The 19,828-nt window shown below is 53.9% G+C and overlaps 3 protein-coding genes across 20 annotated transcripts; 2 read left to right on the plus strand and 1 right to left on the minus strand.

Annotated features, from left to right (window-relative positions):
• Window positions 1-1,201: 1,201 nt before the first annotated feature.
• Window positions 1,202-5,771, plus strand: C27H6orf47 (chromosome 27 C6orf47 homolog). Of its 2 annotated transcripts, XM_070456798.1 has the most exons (3): window positions 1,202-2,906; window positions 4,171-4,319; window positions 5,279-5,771. In XM_070456798.1, the coding sequence occupies exons 1-2, from the start codon at window positions 2,072-2,074 to the stop codon at window positions 4,272-4,274; spliced, it is 939 nt and encodes a 312-aa protein (XP_070312899.1). In that variant the 5' UTR covers window positions 1,202-2,071; the 3' UTR covers window positions 4,275-4,319; window positions 5,279-5,771. The 2 variants fall into 2 exon arrangements, with proteins under 2 accessions (XP_070312899.1, XP_020752864.1); XM_020897205.2 differs by lacking the exons at window positions 4,171-4,319; window positions 5,279-5,771 and having other exon boundaries at window positions 1,202-3,674.
• On the minus strand, window positions 3,833-7,934 carry APOM (apolipoprotein M). 3 transcript variants are annotated; one of them, XM_020897207.2, is made up of 7 exons: window positions 7,516-7,934; window positions 5,765-5,812; window positions 5,203-5,357; window positions 4,843-4,916; window positions 4,652-4,750; window positions 4,360-4,458; window positions 3,833-3,969 (listed from the first exon to the last, which is right to left on the minus strand). In XM_020897207.2, exons 2-7 carry the CDS (start codon window positions 5,777-5,779, stop codon window positions 3,944-3,946), a joined length of 468 nt encoding a protein of 155 aa, XP_020752866.1. In that variant the 5' UTR covers window positions 5,780-5,812; window positions 7,516-7,934; the 3' UTR covers window positions 3,833-3,943. The 3 variants fall into 3 exon arrangements, with proteins under 3 accessions (XP_020752866.1, XP_020752865.1, XP_020752867.1); XM_020897206.2 differs by lacking the exon at window positions 7,516-7,934 and having other exon boundaries at window positions 5,765-5,983; XM_020897208.2 differs by lacking the exons at window positions 4,360-4,458; window positions 7,516-7,934 and having other exon boundaries at window positions 5,765-5,983.
• A 100-nt stretch (window positions 7,935-8,034) lies between these two features.
• On the plus strand, window positions 8,035-19,110 carry BAG6 (BAG cochaperone 6). 15 transcript variants are annotated; one of them, XM_070456785.1, is made up of 26 exons: window positions 8,035-8,254; window positions 8,912-9,032; window positions 10,041-10,158; window positions 10,272-10,468; window positions 10,705-10,758; window positions 10,923-10,997; window positions 11,540-11,778; window positions 12,302-12,431; window positions 13,023-13,220; window positions 13,422-13,674; window positions 14,029-14,106; window positions 14,218-14,325; window positions 14,446-14,558; window positions 14,667-14,754; window positions 14,910-15,193; window positions 15,796-16,093; window positions 16,242-16,411; window positions 16,598-16,651; window positions 16,783-16,885; window positions 16,973-17,097; window positions 17,257-17,403; window positions 17,508-17,567; window positions 17,676-17,819; window positions 17,903-18,010; window positions 18,496-18,642; window positions 18,933-19,110. In XM_070456785.1, exons 2-26 carry the CDS (start codon window positions 8,925-8,927, stop codon window positions 19,026-19,028), a joined length of 3,495 nt encoding a protein of 1,164 aa, XP_070312886.1. In that variant the 5' UTR covers window positions 8,035-8,254; window positions 8,912-8,924; the 3' UTR covers window positions 19,029-19,110. The 15 variants fall into 15 exon arrangements, with proteins under 15 accessions (XP_070312886.1, XP_070312888.1, XP_020752852.2 ...); XM_070456790.1 differs by having other exon boundaries at window positions 8,161-8,277; XM_070456792.1 differs by lacking the exon at window positions 8,035-8,254 and adding an exon at window positions 8,287-8,434.
• Window positions 19,111-19,828: the final 718 nt, after the last annotated feature.

Below are 19,828 nucleotides of genomic sequence, written 5' to 3' on the forward strand. Positions count from 1 at the left end.
ACATGAAATCCTACCAGAGCCAGAAGAGGCAGCTCCTCTACATGCCCTGATGAGGTTGCCCTTCTGCCAGTCTGGTTCACTTCTAGTCCCAGCCACTGTCCTTAGTACCCCACCTATTTTTTCAACCCCTGAACCAGGATTACCCATCTCTATGCAAGTCTATGCAGGGCTTCCCTGATGGCGCAGATGGTAAAGAGTCTGTCAGCAATTCAGGAGACCCAGGTTTGATCCTTGGGTTGGAAGATCCTCTCAAGAAGGAAATGGCAACCCAATCCAGTGTTCTTGCCTGGAGAACCCCATGGACAGACAAGCCTGGTGGGCTGCGTTCATGGGGTCGCAAAAAGTGAGGCATGACTGAGCGACTTAACACTTTTATGCGAGTCTGACCTTCCCCAGAAAGTACCCTCTGTCCACTCTAGCCAATTCAATCACTGATTTCACAAGTTTGTATACTATGTGCTATGAATGGGAATGAGACATGCCCAATCTTCAGGTTGCTCACACCTGTAGGAGACAAGATGTGATAAAAAGAATATATGGTGATAGGGGAAGTCAAGAAAGGCTCAGAAATGATAATGGGTGGGGTCTTGCAGGAAGAGGGCAATGTGATAGGAGGACCAAAGATGATGCAGCCTGTAGGCTGTTAGCTGAGCTGGAACCAGAACTCTGGCCTCCCAGTAAGCCAAGGTTCTTCATTTTGATACCTGAAAACTAAGGGCAGGAAGCACATCCTGTTTGTCTACACTGTGTCTTTCCCACACTTCCTGTCCTGTTCCTCCTGCTCATACCAGGTGCCAGGCACATGAAGTGCCCACTGTTGTCAAATCCAAGAGGTAAAAATCTGTGCATGGAGGAGCAAGGAAGGGCTACTCAAGTCCCAAGCCTCCTCTCAGCTTTCTCTTCTGGAAAAGCCTTTCATTAAATCGTGAACTAGAAGAGAAGTGGAGCGGGATGCAGGGAAGAACTCAAGGGGACTAAAGGGGGCGGGCGAGCTTAAGGGGATACTGGCGGTAGGGGGTCTCTAGGCGACGAAAATGCAAAGCTGGGTTTATATTCACGCTTTCGGCTCCTGTGACCTCGGCTGTGCGCCCCGCGGTATGGCCGGGTGCGCACTGATGGCGCGCACTGGCAGCTCGGGCCGGGGGCGGGGGTTGGGGGGCGGTCGATCGACAGGGTCCGCCCCGCAAGCTGCGGGCTCCGCCTCCGCCTGTCCTCTAGTCCCGGTGCGGCTGCTTCCGGGCTCTGCGGCTCCGGGCGGCTTCGCGAGGCCGAGGCCTCGACGCTGGGCTCGGGAGGGGCTGCATCGCCTGGACGCCTGGACGCCTGGACGCCAGGCTCCACAGGCAGGCGCGCGCTTTGCCTCGCTCCCGGAATCTCCCAGGACATCTCCGGCCTGACCTTGCGAAGACTGAATCTCAGCTGCGGGCTGGGGTGCCAGTGGGGCCACTTTATGGGATTCACAGCCCTCTGAATCAAAGCACGAACGTTGCTGGCTGGAGTTTGCCGGATACCTCACCCCACACTCACTTAACAGGAGACTTCTTTCTGAGCTGCCTTAGGGCAGCAGTTAGGACTCTCCTGGTCGGTCGGGAGCACCTAGGATCCGAGGCCACCTTCCTTCCTTCCTTTTTGGATGGAGAACCGCCTCCCCAGTTTCTGGGGCACCTTGGGGCGTGGCCTTGGTGAGTGAAACTTGGGGTGCTGCCTGCTGGGAAAGAAACTTGGAAAACAGGGAGGACACTGTGACAGTGTCTCAGGCTTTGTCAGATCCGTAGACTTTTGGAATCTTGTGTGTGTGTAGCGGGGTTGGTGGTGAATGGATTTGAATGTGCCTCTCTTTACCTTAAAACTGAAACGGAAACAAGCCGCTGCCTGCCACACTTCAGGCTGCATGACCATCCTGGAAAGAGGAGAGCCACTCCTGAGTTCAGAGGAGGACTCTCCAAGCAGATACCTGTTCTTCTGAGCCTGAACACACTCTGGTTTCTGAGGAAATCCTGTCCCCCCCACCCAAGAGCCTAAGCCGTACCAGGAAGCAGCCCCAGAATTGGGCTCATTGTGCATCCCAGCCATGTTCCTCCGACGCCTTGGTGGCTGGCTCCCTCGCCCCTGGGGCCGCCGGAAGTCGACAAGGCCTGACCTGCCCACCCCAGAACCCAGACGGATGGACAGCTCCTCTGAGAATTCAGGGAGTGACTGGGACAGTGCCCCAGAGACCATGGGAGATCTGGGGTCTCCCAAGACCCAGGACTCAGGTGCACAGAGGAGCTCTGGGGCAGCTCCAGAACTGAGCAGGGAGGTCCAAGTTGAGCAACTGGGGTACAAAAGAATGGATTCTCTCAAGTGGGGGAAGACTGTCTCCAGCACCCAAGAGCCTGGGAGACCAGAGGCTGGGGAGACCATTCCCAAACTAGGACAGGATCCTGTGGACTCAGGTGGCACCGGGAAACCTGGAGGGTCCCCTGAAGAGGAATTGAGCCCCCCAGTGGCTGAAGCCCCAGTGGAGAAGCCTGGCCGGCGTCAGAAGTTGCTGGGCTGGTTGCGGGGGGATACAGGTGGGGGAGCAGGGGCTCCCCGCCAGTATCTGGGGGACCCAGAGGAGTGTCTGCAGATCTCTACCAACCTGACCCTGCACCTGCTGGAGCTGCTGGCCTCAGCCCTGCTGGGGCTCTGCTCAAGGCCCTTGCGGGCAGCCTTGGATGCCCTGGGCCTGCGTGGACCACTGGGCCTCTGGCTGCATGGACTGCTGTCCTTTCTGGCTGCTCTGCATGGACTCCATGCCGTGCTGAGCCTACTGACCGCTCACCCCCTGCACTTTGCCTGCCTCTTTGGTCTTCTACAGGCCCTGGTGCTGGCTGTCAGCCTCCGGGAGCCCAGTGGGGATGAGGAGGCCACTGACTTGGAGGGTGAGAAGTTGGGGAGGGAGGGGGAGGAGCAGAGGGGAGACCCAGGCAAGGGGCTGTGACCACAGGGTATGGTGTGACCCAGGGTCCTACCTTCAGTAGGGGGGGAGCAAGGATGAAGATAGTGTGGGAGGTATAATCCAAATTGTAAGCACAGGGACCTCAGGGATGGGGCAGAAACCCGAGTAGGAGGGCACAGAGCCCCTCTCCACACACAGGAGAGCTGTTTAGGGTGTCTGTGTTTATGGACAGTGGGGGCCTCGCCCTTGAATTCACCAGCTGTTGTTAATTTTTGCTTTTACATTTTTCCCACTTTGTTTTTTTCTTCCACCTACACTTTTTAAAAGCAAAAAAAAAAAAAAAAAAGTCTGGTGGTGAGAATAAACACTGAAGGGTCCTCTCTACCTTTTAAAACTCTCCAGGGGTGGAGAAAACCAGTTAGGACAGACCTCTGGGTGGGGTAAGAGGGTGGTTGGGAGACTCAGGGGATCCCTTGGATCCTGGGATCTGCACCATCTGGGGAAGAACAGCACTCCTAGGTGGGTTTAGGGGGTCTGGATGGGGTTCCCACAGGTGACAGAGAGCCTAAAGGGAGGACCTGAGGATTCCTAGGAGCCAGGGGGAGTGGGGCTGGGTGCAGGCAGTGTTGGCAGGATGGCCATCTCAGAGGGGCTGGCAGCTCACAGGCAGCATGGGGAGCACTGAAGTTTGCAGACCCCACTAGGGGGTTGGGTTTGCTCACTCAGCAATAAATAACTGTGTCACACCTAATCCTAAATATACCACTACAAAGTGAGAGTTACCACCGCTCAAGTGTCCTTCCTGACGCCATCCAATTGGGGGTTGAGGTGGGAGAAGGTCCAGGGGGAGGACTGAAATGAGGGGAGTGGGACTGATGTTGGGAGACAAACCCCCAAATGAGACGAGGATTGGAAAATCATCTTTATTACTTTTGAAAGAGAGTTGGGAGTCTCCAGCTTCTCCCCTCACCATACAAGTTCCTGCTGTATTCATCTGGGGGGCATAGGTGAAGCCACAGGTCAGTTACTGGACAGCTCACAGGCATCTGGTGGGAGGAGAGAGAAAAGAGGATGGACAGGAGGGAGACCCAGGGAGAGAGGCAAGGTTGATGGCAATGGGATGAGGTAGAATGCAGTCTCTCACGCCCCCATGTCAGAGAAGGGGTCTCTGAGGTCTTTTTTCCCCTGCAGACCTCTGACCCTCTGCCCCCTGTCTGACCTTCTGCCCCTTTTATCCACTGCAATAGCCCAGAGTCCATCCTGGCTCCCTCTGGTACCATCAGTCTATGACACAAATGGAAGTGTCAACATAGCCAGTGTGATGATGTCAGCCTTTGGCCATGCCCCCTGATGACATCACTCGAGTCCCTTTCATCCAGCTCTCACAGAAGACTTGGTGAGTCCTAGTTGTCTTCCGTAAGACTTTAACCCCTCACCTTGATTCCTGGGGGTCAGTAAGAAGGCCTTAAAGTCCAGGCAGGAGGTCAGGGACTGGAATTCCCCCACACACTTCTCAGGAGGGTGGGGTGAGCGATCTGGAAAGGGAGGGCCAGGCACATCAAAGCCCCTGCTTCTCAGCATGGCCCCTGGTGAGGACCTCAGGGAAGCAGCCAGCCCTTCCTGGGATGATGTCAGGACTCAGAGAAAGGGACTCTATTGCCTCCTCCCAACCCCCATCTCCCCTCCTTCCCTCTTTTCCCCCAGATCTTGCCTGGCCTCCCCACTCACTATAGAGGAGGAAGCGCTGGTAACCCTGGCCTGTCTCTTTCAGCATGATTCCACCTGGGCATGCACTGGAGAAGAGCTTGGTCTTCATGTCAGGGCGGCCTGTCAGGGTTGGGGGGAAAGTGTGAGGACAGAGATGCAGAAGCAAGCAAGCCCAGGGGGCCTAAGGAGAGTGAGGGCTGGAGAAAACCAACCTTCGGTTCTGAGATCTGTGCTCCCGTCAGACAGGTGGTAGATCCATTTCCGGGGCACACAAAGTCCATTTTTCCTGCAGAAGTGGTGGTGGCAAGGAGGAAAAACTTGAGTGACACCTCAACCACTCAGTACCAGCCTCTATTCAATCTTACTCTTTCTGGAAGCCTGGGTCCCCTTGGGTTTCAAGTTATGAAGGGATGGTTAGGTCCATCTCTCTCCGGAGGAAAACTAACAAAGCTACTGAACTCAAGTGGGCCAAGAATAATGGGTATGCCAAAGAACCCAGCTCTTTGTGGGCGGATGCTCACACTTTAGGCAGAGACCACATCTACTGGTGCCTCTGCCTCACCACCACTCACGTGCGGATGGTTGCTCGAAGCTGGAGCTGCATGGGGGCAGAGCCCACAGCCATGTTGAAGACAATGTTGTCCACAGGGTCAAAAGTTGCCAACTCCTCCTTGGTGGGAGCTGCCCCTGCGATAAAATACCACTGGCCCAGGTGGGGCTCTGGGAACTGGAGAGACAACGAAGGGAGAAGGTGGGTCTCACTACAGAATCCAACCTCTTCATCAGTCAGAATGACAATACTTAGGGATGAGGGTGTTGGCTGCCTTTTTCCAGCTAAAGACTGGATCTAAGACAAGGAGTCATTAAATGACTTTTCCTCTTTGCTCCTCTTCAGTAAACCCCACCCTCCAGTTCTACAAGTCTTCATATTGATGGCCATAGTACTTATATATATATATATATATATATATATATATATATTTTTTTTTTTACTTATTGCTTTCATCATCACAACACTCACACCCTTTCTTCCTTCCAGTGTGGCTTTCTGGTCATGCTGGGCCTCTTACCCTAGTCCATCAGACCCCACCCCCCACCCCCAACTCAGCAGCTTGCCACATGCTCAGTGCATACCTCTTTTCCATCCATTCCTTCAGTTGTCAGTTGATTGTGCTCAGGGCACTGGTAGATGGAGTTAAGGAGAATGCCATAGAGGTAGAGAAGAGCTGCCCAAATGTGGTGGAACATCTTTAGGCAGGAGAGAGCTGGTGCTCTGCGTGGAGTGGCTGGTGCCTTAACTGCTCTCCCCAACTCGCTGCTCAGTATAGTCTGCTTCCAGCCCCCTTGCCTCGACCCTTGACCCTTTCACCCGCTAATGAGTAACTTCACTCTTGTTTTCCAACCCAACCATGGATTACTTACAGTGTTCAGGACTTCCTCCCCCTCTTCAAAATGCAAGCACTCCACAGTACATCCTGGCATGTCCAGGGTCTCCCAGGAGTTAAGACAGCTGAGACCTCCAGGTGATCATTCAAACCCTGTCTGAGCTGGGATATCTGCTATGCTGTGCAGTAAAGAGAGATGGGTTGATTCTACCAGTCACTCACTGAGCAAACTGTTTTTGAGTTCCAGTTGTTTGTCAGGAACTGGTTAAGCCCTGGGAACATAAAAGTAAGCCATAGTCCCTGGCCTTGAAGAAGTCAGTCTAAGGAGAACTAGCTGTGTAAACACATCATTGCAATACCACCTGGTAAGTGCTTTACAACAGGTATGTACCAGGTGCTGAAGTATGTGGATGGGAGGCTTTCTCTCTGAAGCTGTTCATTGGAGAAACTATGTACACCCTCCAGAAAAGCCTGCTGACACACGAGTTCATTCACTTAATTTTTATTACTGCAAGAAGCTACAGACTCTAGTGGTTAAATAGACAGTGGTGTCAAGCAGGGTAGGTCCAAACCCTTATTTTGGACGATTTTATTAATCTTGCCTGTTTTCTAATGTATAAAATGAGCAAATCATCAGTCCCACAGGATTAAAAGAGCTAAAGCATATAAAGCCCTTAGCAAGGGCCTGCACATAAATCCAAAGTAAGTATTCCCTATAATTAATAGTAATGTTTGTAAAGCACTTACTAGTCTCTCGTGGGTACTACGTTCTCAAGTAATAGGAGGTAGGTAAAGAATTGTCAAGAAGCAGTCAGTGGCCAGTGCCAAGAAGATGGGACTTCCTTTATGGATTATTTATAACCCACAGGCTGCCATAAAGATTTGTTCTGAGAGGTGAGGCTTGCTCTGGGCTTGCGATTTAGCTGAAGAATAAAATTTGGGTGATGAATAGCTGAGGGTTCATTATATTTTTATAACAAAAACTAAAATGCAAGCTATTGGGGCAGTAAAATAGAAGTGCTTGACCCAAGGGAGTCTGGTAGGCCTGGATTTGTCAGTTCTGCCACTGACATTCACCATAAAAGGGATGTAATAGATGTTGAGACGCTATTAAATGTGAGGCTATTAAACCCTCAGCAAACTGACTGGCGCCAACTAAGGGCTCACTATACAGATGGTTATTAAAACTTTTAGTACCGGGACTTAAGTATAAGCTACACGTCCCAGAAAGGACAGGCACCGAAGACAGGTACACCGGCAGCAACGGGTTTGGCAGGAGGAGCGGCAGTACTGTGGGGCCCAGGCCCTTGGCCGAGGGGCGGGGGGAGAAGAGGGCAGAGGGACGGTAACTCTACCGGACCATCCGCCTGTAGAAGCCCTTAGGCGGCCCTCTCAATCCCCTAGGGTCAGAGTCTTGTATTTCATTCCAGTCTGACCCCATTTGTTTCCAATTCCGAAACTCGGAGTCGTCCTTTTTAAGACAAAAGTCCTGAAAGGTACTAAATCCTTCGCTTCTCCAAAACATGGCGTATCCCCTCGGCGGCACACCGCCGGGGAAGAACATGGCGCCACAAAACGCCCACCGGGCAAAACCGAGGTCAGGCCCAACGACGCCACCGCACGTAAATCTGCTCGAGAACCACCTCCAACCGCCTATGGAAAGGGTGACTTCCGGAGGCGCCGAAGGAGTGGCTCAGCGAGGACGATGAAGAGAAGACAGAATTCTAGGTGGCCTGGACAGTGCCGCCTCAAATTCTCTGCCGACCAAGACTTCAGCATACATTAGCGAGGCACCATCCCCAGTCTCCAGACTCCAAGATCCACACAACTGCTCAAAGCCTCTCTCGAGGCAGTCGAAGAGTCCCATCTCGTAGTGTTTTTTTCAGGCATTTATAGCGGCCACCACAACCCCCTATTGCTTAAGCGCGCGCAGGGGAGAAAAGAACAGCGCCGGCTGGGGTGGGGAGGTGCCTAAGTGTGCACGCATGCGTAGTAAGACGCACGCAGGCGCAGTACGGTTCCCCGGGCGACGGCGGTGGCGGCGGCTCTTCGGAGTGCTCGGCTCCCTCCCATCTAGGCCGGCCCCGGCCCGTCTCGCCCCCAGGAACTCACTATTTGGGGCCGCGGACTTTCTGGAAGAGCCCCACAAAAGTAAACCTTGGGGACCTGGGGGAGCCGGAAGTACCGCCTCGCGATCCCCAAATACTATCGGGGAAACGGAAGTGGCCGTCGGTGGCAGGTTGGGGGAGACCGGAAGTGACGGTACCGTGGGGGAAGTTGGGGGCGGAGCTGGGTGGTAGGGTGTGTGTATGTGTGTGTTTGGAGTGTGTGTATGTGTTTGGAGTGTGTTGGTTGTGCCGATCTGCTAGAGCACCGAGGGTACGTGGAAGAGCGAGACAGTTCGCCGATCTGGCCCCCCGTGAGTGTTCGTCATTTCGGGTCTCTAGTGACTTAAGCGGGTTCGATGGGCGTGGCGTGGCGCGCGTGCGCGAAACCACTTTCTCCGCAGAGTCTGGCGCGACCCTCGCTCTCTGGTTGTCCCCGGGGTTTGCCGACTTCTCGAGCCCTTGTCCTTCCGCGACCGGTGATGATACCGGTCTCGTGTTTCCTTCCTTCCCGTCTTCCTAGCGCTACTGGCCCTCCCTTACTGTGATTGGCGTCGTTGAGCCCCTCCCACCTGCCGCCCTCCGGCTCCCTGTGCCGTCGATCTCTTAGCCTTTGTGTTTCTCTCCCTGTGCCCCGGAATCAGAAGGGGGATGGGGGCGGGTGTGAGTGTGTGTGCTTGTGTGGGAGAAACTCTTTAGGTATGGGGCGGAGTCTCGGGCAGGGGAGGCTTCCGGGTATATAAAAATCTGCTCTAGGCGACAGCGGGCCTCCTCCTAACATTCTTCCTTAGAGAGCTGTCGGCCATGGAGCCCAGTGATAGTACCAGTACCACTATGGAGGAACCTGACAGCCTGGAGGTGCTGGTGAAGACCCTGGACTCTCAGACCCGGACCTTTATTGTGGGGGCCCAGGTGAGACCTCTCAGTACTTCTGAGAGACACCCATTAACTCGTCCTCTTACAGGTTCTTTATCCTGAGAGAAGAGCCTGATATTATGGTTTTCAAATTTTCTCTCATTGATTTTTTTGTTCATGTTGTAGCCAGAACATTTTCTGATGTTCCCTCTTTGGCTTTTGTTGGGTCAGGTCGATTTTCTTTGCCTTCCTCCGCCTCGATAAAACTCAATGCAGAGGGAAAGAAGGAAGGAGGAATCTATATGCCAACCTGATAGATGAGCCCCAGCCCAAAGGGACAGATGTGGCTCCTGCCTTTGGGAAGGCAAACAGAACACTAGGACCTAAAGTAGAAGAGTGTCTTAAAAACTGATGAGGTCTATGCTGTGTTTTTAAAGGATAGAAGTTAGATCTCATAAGTTCATAATGTAGGTAGATCCCTAATAGACAAAGTGGTAAGAAGGTTGAGCCATAGTTTTAAACACATTGTTACCTGTATTTTAAGAGACTGTGTAGGCTTTTGTGATTAGGAACAGCTGGGTACTTCTCACAAGTCAGTTGTCTAGTTAGGAAAAATATTTTTCTGATTTTGCCCCTTCTTGCTTGAGTCTGCCTTCCTTAACCTGATTCTCCACCACATCTTCTTTGTCATTGCTTTTATCTTTGAGATTACAGTGTTGTGTCATTTTGTGTTTGGGAAGGGGTCACCGGTATCTCTAGGCACACACATTCCTTTTGGAGCCAGGCAGAGAAGGAGAGAAGAGAATGTCAGTTGGTGTTTCTGCTCTTCAGCCCTGTAGTTTTTTCCTGGGCCAATAACCTGAAGTTCCTTACATTTATTGTATGTATTTTGACAAGTATTGCCTTAGTTTAGGGCTTTGCTCAATGATTACCTCACAATTAAGACAGATGGGTAGTGATTTTAGGATGGGAAGGTTTTTACCCCTTACAAGTCAGTTGTCCCTCTTCTGTCCTTCCTTTTTCTTCCATTCCCTGATTCCTTGTCAAGTTTCTTCTTCCCTACAGATGAACGTAAAGGAGTTTAAGGAGCATATTGCTGCTTCTGTTAGCATCCCGTCTGAGAAACAACGGCTTATCTACCAGGGACGAGTTCTGCAGGATGATAAGAAGCTCCAAGAATACAGTAAGGGGGTGGGGGAGGCAGAGCGGAGCTTGAGGTTGCTGTCTAGAGCAGTGAGCTGAGGCCATGGGTTTACCCGATCATGTAATGTTTTGGTGTGTGTCTTTTTTCTGCAGATGTTGGGGGAAAGGTTATTCATCTTGTGGAACGGGCTCCTCCTCAGACTCAGCTCCCTTCTGGAGCATCTTCTGGAACAGGGTCCACCTCAGCCACCCATGGTGGGGGACCCCCGCCTGGTACTCGGGGGCCTGGGGCCTCTGTCCATGACCGGAATGCCAACAGCTATGTCATGGTTGGAACCTTCAATCTTCCCGTAAGCTTGTGTTCCTCATGGGAGGGTTTTTGTGGGGGAAGTTTTGGTTGTAGTAGCAGCCAAGAGTTCATAAGAGAGGTGTCTCAGTCTTTAGATGGGCTTTGGTGGGCCCTCTGGTCTGGTAACGGCCTCTGTCTTTGAGGAGCTAGAGGGGTCGGGCTCCAGGGAATCAGTGGAAGTGTGGGGGCCTTAGTGTTTGGCTTCTCCCAGAGCAACTTCCCTTACCCTTTCCCCAGAGTGACGGCTCTGCTGTGGATGTTCACATCAACATGGAACAGGCCCCGATTCAGGTATCATGGGGCCTGGGAGGGTCAAGGAAGGGGATCTGGGAGAAGGAGGCCACGAAGTGGGGGGTGGGTCTGGCTGAGGAGATGGGGCTGGGTCCTGGTTTAGTAGGTAATGGAGCGCTTGGCTTTATCTCCAACCTGCCCTGATTTCCCCTCTCTCATTGTAGAGTGAGCCCCGAGTGCGGCTGGTGATGGCTCAGCATATGATCAGGGATATACAGACCTTACTCTCCCGAATGGAGGTGAGTGGGCAAGGCTGGCCATTGTCTGCCTGTTTCACTCCATCCTCCCTACCCCTTTTGTCTCAGCCTGGGGATGAGGGTATGACTGCTCACATCCACTGGGTTCTCCCCTCTTAATCTAATCTCTTCTCTGCAGTGTTTGCTCTTTTGGGCAGAAAATGTATCTTTCTTTTGAGGCTGTCCTGTCCCTGCTGATTCTCTTTGCAATTAAAGAAGGATTCCTTGCCTTCCTGTTCCTTGGTTATCATATTTGATGCTGGGATGGCCTAGCTTCATTAGTTCGTGTTTGCAGTCAGTGTCCTTTCCTCTTTTCTCTTGGAGGTTTGGAAACCGCAGTCCCTAGTTTTTGTTAATAGTTTATTTGTATCATAGGTGTTGGTCATACATCTAGTTTGTGTAAGGTTTAGGGAGTCAAAGATTCAGATGCAGAGCCCTGTCTTCAGGGAGCCTAGTTAGTGCCCCTTCTCCACTCAATCTGCTCTGACCTGAGTAATCTGCAATCTCATGTTGCCTTTGTTGTACTGACTCTTTCCCTGCTTCAGTGCCGAGGCGGGACCCAAGCCCAGCACAGCCAGCCGCCTCTCCAGACACCGACGGTGGCCCCAGAGCCAGTGGCCTTGACCTCCCAAACATCAGAACCGGTTGAAAGTGAAGTGCCTCCTCGGGAGCCCATGGAGGCGGAAGAAGTGGAGGAGCGTTCCTCTACCCAGAGCCCGGAGCTCACCCCTTCAGGCCCAGCCCCAGCAGGCCCAGCATCTGCCCCAGAGACAAATGCACCCAAGTGAGAGGGGGAGGGCACCTTTTGGGGGTGGGGGTGGGTTGGGGATTCTAAGTGAAGTGTAAGGACCAGGAAAAGGTCTGATGAGAGAAAAAGGATTGTTCAGAGGTGGTGTTTGTGATTAGTGTTGAGGGGCAGGGAGGGGATCTGGAGTAGGTAAATGAGATTGAGGCTGGCCGCTGAGCCAGAGGCACTGCCCTCCTTCGGGTCAGGAAATCCATGTGGTGCTCCTGGAGGTGGCTAGATTCTCTCCCCTGAGGACCCAGAGGCCCCATCGGGTTTTTAAGAGTTAGTGATTTGCCATTGTAGGTACAGGATTGTGTGGTGGGAAGGGTGAAAGCAGTTTGTCTCTCCCTGTCCATCTTTCCCCCCTGCGTGAGGTTAAAGAACAGAAGCTCTGCTAGTTCCAAGAGGAGTGGGGGGATTGGGCTGGGGCTCTGGGAGGCCAGGGAGAGGTGGGGTACGGGTAGCAAGGGCAGGAGTCTGAGGGAAGCCTTGGCTCACGGCCACTTTGGGTTGCCCACAGCCACCCTTCGCCTGCGGAGTATGTCGAGGTGCTTCAGGAGCTGCAGCGGCTTGAGAGCCGCCTCCAGCCCTTCCTGCAGCGCTACTATGAGGTTTTGGGCGCTGCTGCCACCACGGACTACAACAACAATGTGAGCCCACCCACCCCCTCGCCTCCAGCATCCCCAGATGGAGTGGGGTGAAATGTAGATCACTTCCCTCTGCCCCGCACCCCAAAAGATGTCATCTTCTACAGAGTAGTTTCTCTTTAGATTAGGAAGGAAGTGATTTTTTTCCTCCCTGACATCTTTATGGTGTTCACTGTCTTCGCACTTGCATGATCACCTAAATGAGTTACTTAGGAAGTTTATAAAGTAAGGGAGATTAGCAGGTGATAACTTACTGATTCATTGTAGAATTTATTATCAAAGGAAGCTATTTGTGTGTATAAAATAGAGCTTACTTGCAAAGATTTGGTGTCTACAGAAGCTTCAGAGGATGTACCTAAAGATATAGCACTCACTTGCTCAGTCGTGTCTAATTCTTTGTGACCCTGTGGCCTGTTGCTCACCAGGCTCCTCTGTCCATGGGATTTTCCAGGCAGTAATACTGGAGTGGGTTGCCATTTCCTTCTTCAAAAGACATAGAGGATGTGATAATCTCAAGAAGGCATTACGTTTTTAACAAGGTGGATCCTAGCCTAATGCTTTCTGCTTTTCTGTGTTTGGCCCCGGGGAGTACAGCAAGAGGGCCGTGAGGAGGACCAGCGCTTGATCAACTTGGTGGGGGAGAGCCTGCGGCTGCTGGGCAACACCTTTGTGGCGCTGTCCGACCTGCGTTGCAATCTGGCCTGTGCACCCCCTCGTCATCTGCACGTGGTCCGGCCCATGTCTCACTACACCACCCCCATGGTGCTCCAGCAGGCGGCCATCCCCATCCAGGTGGATCAGGGGTGCCTGGATGCAGGCGGATAGGGGGCTGTTGATGGTGATCCATCGTGGCTGTTGGGTTCCAAGGAGGTTGGGAGGGGAGGAGACTTTATTTTATTTTTTTTGGAGGAGACTTTAGAAGTGTATCATGGGGTGCTCTGGGTTAGGCTCTCGTGTTTTTCTCACATCTGCCCCGTCGTCTCTGTTGTCCAGATCAATGTGGGGACCACTGTGACCATGACGGGGAATGGGACACGGCCCCCCCCAACTCCAAGTGCGGAGGCACCTCCCGCTGGTGCTGGGCAGGCCTCATCCCTGGCCCCCTCTTCTGCCACCATTGAGTCTTCGAATGAGGGGGCTTCCCCGCCAGGGCCGGCTCCCCCACCAACCACCAGCCACCCTAGGGTCATCCGGATTTCCCACCAGAGTGTGGAACCCGTGGTCATGATGCACATGAACATCCAAGGTGAGCTGGGAACAGCTGCTGGCAGAGCAGAGCAGCACAAGGAGGGGTCTGAGGTTGGTGCTGAGATGTGGGGGTGCCAGGGTGGGAAAGGAGATACCAAGGCTGATGGCGGTGGCCAGGGAAGCAGAGGACAGGCTCTTTAAGTTGGCGTGTGTGGGGAGGGGCAGGAAGAACGGCTTGTCCTCAGAGAGTTGTGTGCATGGTGAAGGGAGCATCTCCTCCCCATTTAGATGGAGTGAAAGGCCATTTTTCTGGTCGGGGGAGTGGAGGCTTGAAGCACGCTGATCTTGGGAGGATCCAGTTAGGCCTTGGCCCCGCCTGTCTCAGAGCCACTGTCTCTGTCTCCTTGCCCAGATTCTGGCACACAGCCTGGTGGAGTTCCGAGTGCTCCCACTGGCCCCCTAGGACCCCCTGGTCATGGCCAGACCCTGGGTAAGAGTGAGGGCATCAGAGCAGGCCGAGCTCTGGGTAGAGAAGGGGTAGGACCGAGTGGGTGGGTTGAAGGGGGTCCAGGGTCAAGGTTACATCAGACGCACCCCTCAGGCTCCACCCTCATCCAGCTGCCCTCCCTGCCCCCTGAGTTCATGCACGCCGTCGCCCACCAGATCACTCATGAGGCCATGGTGGCAGCTGTTGCCTCCGCGGCCGCAGGTAACAACCTGAAAGGGGAGGCCTTGGGGGGGGCCCGGTCCACGGTGGTGGGCGCCGTCTGCTGGCCTGCTCAGACTGGGCCCTCAGCCCTCTTCGGTCTCTCCCCTCTGCCGCCCACAGGACAGCAGGTGCCAGGCTTCCCAACAGCTCCCACCCGGCTGGTGATTGCCCGGCCCACCCCTCCACAGGCTCGGCCTTCCCATCCTGGGGGGCCCCCGGTCTCAGGGGCTCTGGTGAGTAGGGGTTGGGGAGTCCCGTCAGGGAAGAATGTGGGGAGAAACTCCTGTGGCGGGGCGTGGAGAGGCCAAGTCTGAAAGCCTGCCCTTGTCCTCTCCCCTCAGCCGGGCGCTGGTTTGGGTACCAACGCCTCTTTAGCCCAGATGGTGAGCGGCCTCGTGGGGCAGCTTCTTATGCAGCCTGTCCTTGTGGGTGAGTCCGTGTCCTTCCCCACCTCAGATGGAAGCGGTTTCCCAGTTCTCTCCATATTCCTTTGTTCTTGCTTTCCTACTGGGGAGACTAGAATGGAGATGCTGTGGGGCCTTGTTTTCCTTGAGCCTTCAGCTGTCTTCTTTTGGTCTCTGTAGCTCAGGGGACCCCAGGAATGGCTCCACCTCCAGCCCCTGCCACTGCGTCAGCCAGTTCCGGTACCACCAACACGGCTACCACAGCTGGCCCTGCCCCTGGGGGGCCCGCCCAGCCTCCACCCCCTCAAGCCTCCGCCTCTGATCTTCAGTTCTCTCAGCTCCTGGGGAACCTGCTGGGGCCTGCTGGGCCGGGAACTGGAGGGCCTGGTGTGGCTTCTCCCACCATTACTGTGGCGATGCCTGGTGTGCCCGCCTTTCTCCAGGGCATGACGGACTTCTTGCAGGTGAGTGGCTGGCTGACTCTCCACTTCAGCCTTCCTCTTCCTGAGCCCAGCCAGGTACTGGGTGTCTTGTTGCCATTGGGAAGGAGTCTTGGGAATTGATTGTCTCAGCACCCTCCATTTGGTAGATGAGGAAAACGGGGCTGGGAGAGAGAAGCACAGTAATTGTGTCACTGCTTTCCTGAGCTAACCCATTCAGAGCGAGCGAGGTAACTGCTCAACCTGACTCAGCTTAGGAGAAGCCGCCATGTGTATTTTGCTGTAAGGCGCAAAGACTGGAACAACGCCACACCTTCCAGACCCCTGTGGATTTGTGCCTCCCCAGTGCCAGTTTTGGGGCTTCCCTGGTAGCTCAGCTGGTAAAGAATCTGCCTGCAATGCAGGAGACCCCGGTTTGATCCCTGGGTTGGGAAGATCCCCTGGAGGAGGGCATGGCAGTCCACTCTAGTATTCTTGCCTGGAGAATGCCTTTGGACAGAGGAGCCTGGCAGGCTACAGTCCATGGGGTTGCAGAGTTGGACACGACTGACAGAGCAACTAAGCATGATGCTGTTCTATGTCCTCATTCTGATTTCACCCTCTGTTCTTTATTCTTTCTCGTGCAGGCAACACAAACAGCTGCTCCCCCTCCTCCTCCGCCTCCACCCCCACCACCCCCTCCGGCCCCAGAGCAGCAGACAGCGCCCCCACCGGGGTCCCCTTCTGGTGGTAGCGGGAGTCCTGGCAGCGTGGGTCCTGAGAGCCTGCCATTGGAGTTCTTCACCTCAGTGGTGCAGGGTGTGCTGAGCTCACTGCTGGGCTCCCTGGGGGCACGGGCTGGCAGCAGTGAGAGCATCGCTGCTTTCATACAGCGCCTCAGTGGGTCAAGCAACATCTTTGAGCCTGGGGCCGATGGGGCTCTCGGTGAGCAGATAAGGGTGCCCTGGCCTTCTCTGGGGATGGGGCAGCCAGGGGAGAGTGGGTGGCCTTTGTTGATGGTGGGATGAGGCTGATGGGCTGGAGGGAAGGCCCGGTGGTAAAGGCCACTGCTGACCTCAGTCCCCGTCCCTAGGATTCTTCGGGGCCCTGCTCTCTCTTCTGTGCCAGAACTTTTCCATGGTGGATGTGGTGATGCTGCTCCACGGGCATTTCCAGCCCCTGCAGCGACTCCAGCCCCAGCTGCGGTCTTTCTTTCACCAGCACTACCTGGGTGGCCAGGAGCCCACACCTGGTAACATCCGGGTAAATGAAGACCTTGGGCCCAGAGTTCTCCATCTCACCTTTTGTTCCTTATTTCTGACTTTGTTTACGCCTTGCCTAAAGCTGTGACTGCCCCAGCCGAAGTTCTGGGCTTGGTAGGGGAGGAGGGGGACGTGTCTTGAGGGGTGGGGTTTTGTTCTAACCTGTGCTGTCTCCACCCGCCCACAGACGGCAACCCACGCATTGATCACGGGACTTGAAGAATATGTGCGGGAGAGTTTTGTGAGTATCCCTTTCCCAGCCGCTTCTTTGCTTACTGTGGTCAGGGTGGTGGTTGTTCCAACTGCTTCTTCCCTGACTCCCAGTCTGTCAGGGTTTCTGATTTGGGGGTCTCTGTGTGTCTTCTCTTACAGTCTTTGGTGCAAGTTCAGCCAGGTGTGGACATCATCCGAACAAACCTGGAATTTCTCCAAGAGCAATTTAATAGCATTGCTGCTCATGTGATGCACTGCACAGGTCAGGGGCTGGCTGAGCCAGGATGAGGGGGCACGTTGGATGTGCAGGGCTGCTAGGTACCAGTATTCTGTCCTGTGTTGCCCACAGACAGTGGATTTGGGGCCCGATTGCTGGAGCTGTGTAACCAGGGCCTGTTTGAATGCTTGGCCCTGAACCTGCACTGCTTGGGGGGACAGCAGATGGAGCTTGCTGCTGTCATCAATGGCCGAATTGTAAGCATTACTCAGCCCCAGATCCCCAGCCTTTTGCTTTTTCTCAGGTTTTCTTTGGTATCCTGCAAGTTTTTTTCCTCCAAACTGCCATCCTTTATGCTTTTGTGCCTTTCAAAGGCCAGTTGAGGGTTTTGTTTCAAGTATGCTTTCTTCTCCCAGCGTCGCATGTCTCGTGGAGTGAATCCGTCCTTGGTGAGCTGGCTGACCACTATGATGGGACTGAGGCTGCAGGTGGTACTGGAACACATGCCTGTAGGCCCTGATGCCATTCTCAGATATGTACGCCGGGTTGGGGATCCCCCTCAGGTAAGCTGGCCCTCTTGGGCTGTGGGCTTAGGGGACTTGAGGGAACCAGAGAGATCTGAGAGAGGATCTTTTGTGGTGTTCTCCTTCTCTGCCCCCTTTCACAGACACTTCCTGAGGAGCCAATGGAAGTTCAGGGATCAGAGAGAACTTCCCCTGAGCCTCAGGTACCAGGGAGAGGTTGAGGAGCCAGCTGACATGGAGTGGAGGGCTGGGCGGAAGGGCTGGAGGCTGAGAAATCTGAAGCCTGGGTCTTCCCACTGTCTGACTCCCAGCGGGAGAATGCTTCCCCGGCCCCTGGAACAACAGCAGAAGAGGCCATGTCCCGAGGCCCACCTCCTGCTCCTGAGGGGGGCTCCCGAGACGAACAGGATGGCGCTTCCTCTGAGACAGAACCTTGGGCAGCTGCAGTCCCCCCAGTGAGTGTCAGGAGGGGATTGGTGGGTTAAAGCAGCTGAAGGCTGTGGTGGTTGCTACTTTCTGATCATCTTTCCCTCCCCAGGAATGGGTCCCTATTATCCAGCAGGACATTCAGAGCCAGCGGAAGGTGAAACCGCAGCCCCCTCTGAGCGATGCCTACCTCAGTGGTATGCCCGCCAAGAGACGCAAGGTTGGTTTGCCTCTTCCCTGAGGATCTCTCTGTATCCTATTTCCCCTGTTGTGCTTAGAATCAAACTAATTAGAGGAATTCATCCTAGTTTTTAGTCCCCTCATTTAATTGACAAGGAAACCCTTCCGGGACCTTTGCATTGCTGTTTGCCAGCAGTCTTGTCACCCTGCAATTGCCCAAACCCCGTTTGACTAGGGCCCATCTTTAAGGCAGGCATCCTCTTGTGGGCTAGCTGAGAATGCCGGATGGGTTGACCCATCCTCTCCCTCTTGCTTTGGAGACCAAGTCCAGTACATTCGAATGCCATTTTTGGCCAGAGCTGGACAAAATTAGGAAGGCGTTTCTGCTGTCAAAACTACACATGGACTGTCTCCATTCTCTCTGCTAGCATGGAGACTCAGTGATTGACTCGTGCAAAGGGTGAACTGGGTGGTGGCACTGGATCTGACTTTGATCCTCTTTTCCCTCTCAACCCCGTCCCCCAGACGATGCAGGGTGAGGGCCCCCAGCTGCTTCTCTCAGAGGCCGTGAGCCGGGCAGCTAAGGCAGCCGGAGCTCGGCCCCTGACGAGCCCCGAGAGCCTGAGCCGGGACCTGGAGGCACCAGAGGTTCAGGAGAGCTACAGGCAGCAGGTGCCCCCACCTTGAAGCAGCATAGGGATGGTCTAGTGGGAGGGGTTGGGCTAGGGTCCCTTCCCTGGATCCTTTCAGAGGTGAACTGGTGAGTCTGGGACTACCACTTGGTTTTAAAATGTTTTTTTCCTGGAGGCACCTGGGAAGGCTCAGTGATGCTATTATTGGGTTCCTGGACAGTGTACGGCTGGTGGGGGAAATGGTACCTCCTAGGGGATGGCTTGTGTGCTTGCTGGGGTCTTAGGGGCTGCACCTGTACCACTCCAACCTCCTTTGCTCTCTTTCTCTAGCTCCGGGCTGACATACAAAAGCGACTGCAGGAAGACCCCAACTACAGCCCCCAGCGCTTCCCGAATGCCCAGAGGGCCTTTGCTGACGATCCCTAGCTCCATGGCCCTCCATCATCAGGGGACCATTTCCCCCCTCTTCCTTCACAGTATTTAAGAAATAAAGTCAGATTTTCCTGGCTCTCTTTGTCTGGAAATTGTCTTCATTAAATAGTGTAAATAAACACTTTAATCTTCTATGAAGTTGGTTTTATAAACTAATTTCCAGCAACCCAGCTATACTGGACAGCTTTTAACATTTCACCATGAACAGATGAGCAGTGTCCTGTTTTAAAGTTGGCCATTATCAAGGAATACTTTCGTGCAAAAGCGATGCAAGAAACCTTCTCAGGTGCATACGAGGATAAGGCTTTCAAAACAGTAAAAAAGCCACTTAATTGCCAAGCAGCTGCAGACCTATGTAAGTCTTGGCTTGACTTGCAGGCAGTAGTGCCAGGGTAACAGCCAAGTTTGACTATGGTGGAACTGGTCTACCCAGTTCAAGGAGCCCACTGTTCACCCACCTTTCCCGTTTGATCAGTCTGTGACTATAAAGACACTTCTGGTTTGCAGTCAGGACCAAAGTGACACACAGCTGTGGGCTGTCCACTATTTCTTTTTAGAAGCAGTTGTCATCCCCCTCCTTTAGCTAGCCTGGTGCTGGACAAACAAAACCTGGCAGAAACCTAGGGCCAAGTCATAACCTTTGCAGTATCTGCTGAGACCTCTGGAATGCTGGCTCAGGGACGTGAAAGGCCAGATGACTCAAAATATCTTGCTGGAGAAGCTGTGTAATGACACTGGTTGACAATCTAATGGCATTCTACCATCCAGATGTCCCACCATGGCCCCATATGTGC

Source organism: Odocoileus virginianus, chromosome 27, assembly GCF_023699985.2.
Source record: "Odocoileus virginianus isolate 20LAN1187 ecotype Illinois chromosome 27, Ovbor_1.2, whole genome shotgun sequence".
Taxonomy (NCBI): domain Eukaryota; kingdom Metazoa; phylum Chordata; class Mammalia; order Artiodactyla; family Cervidae; genus Odocoileus; species Odocoileus virginianus.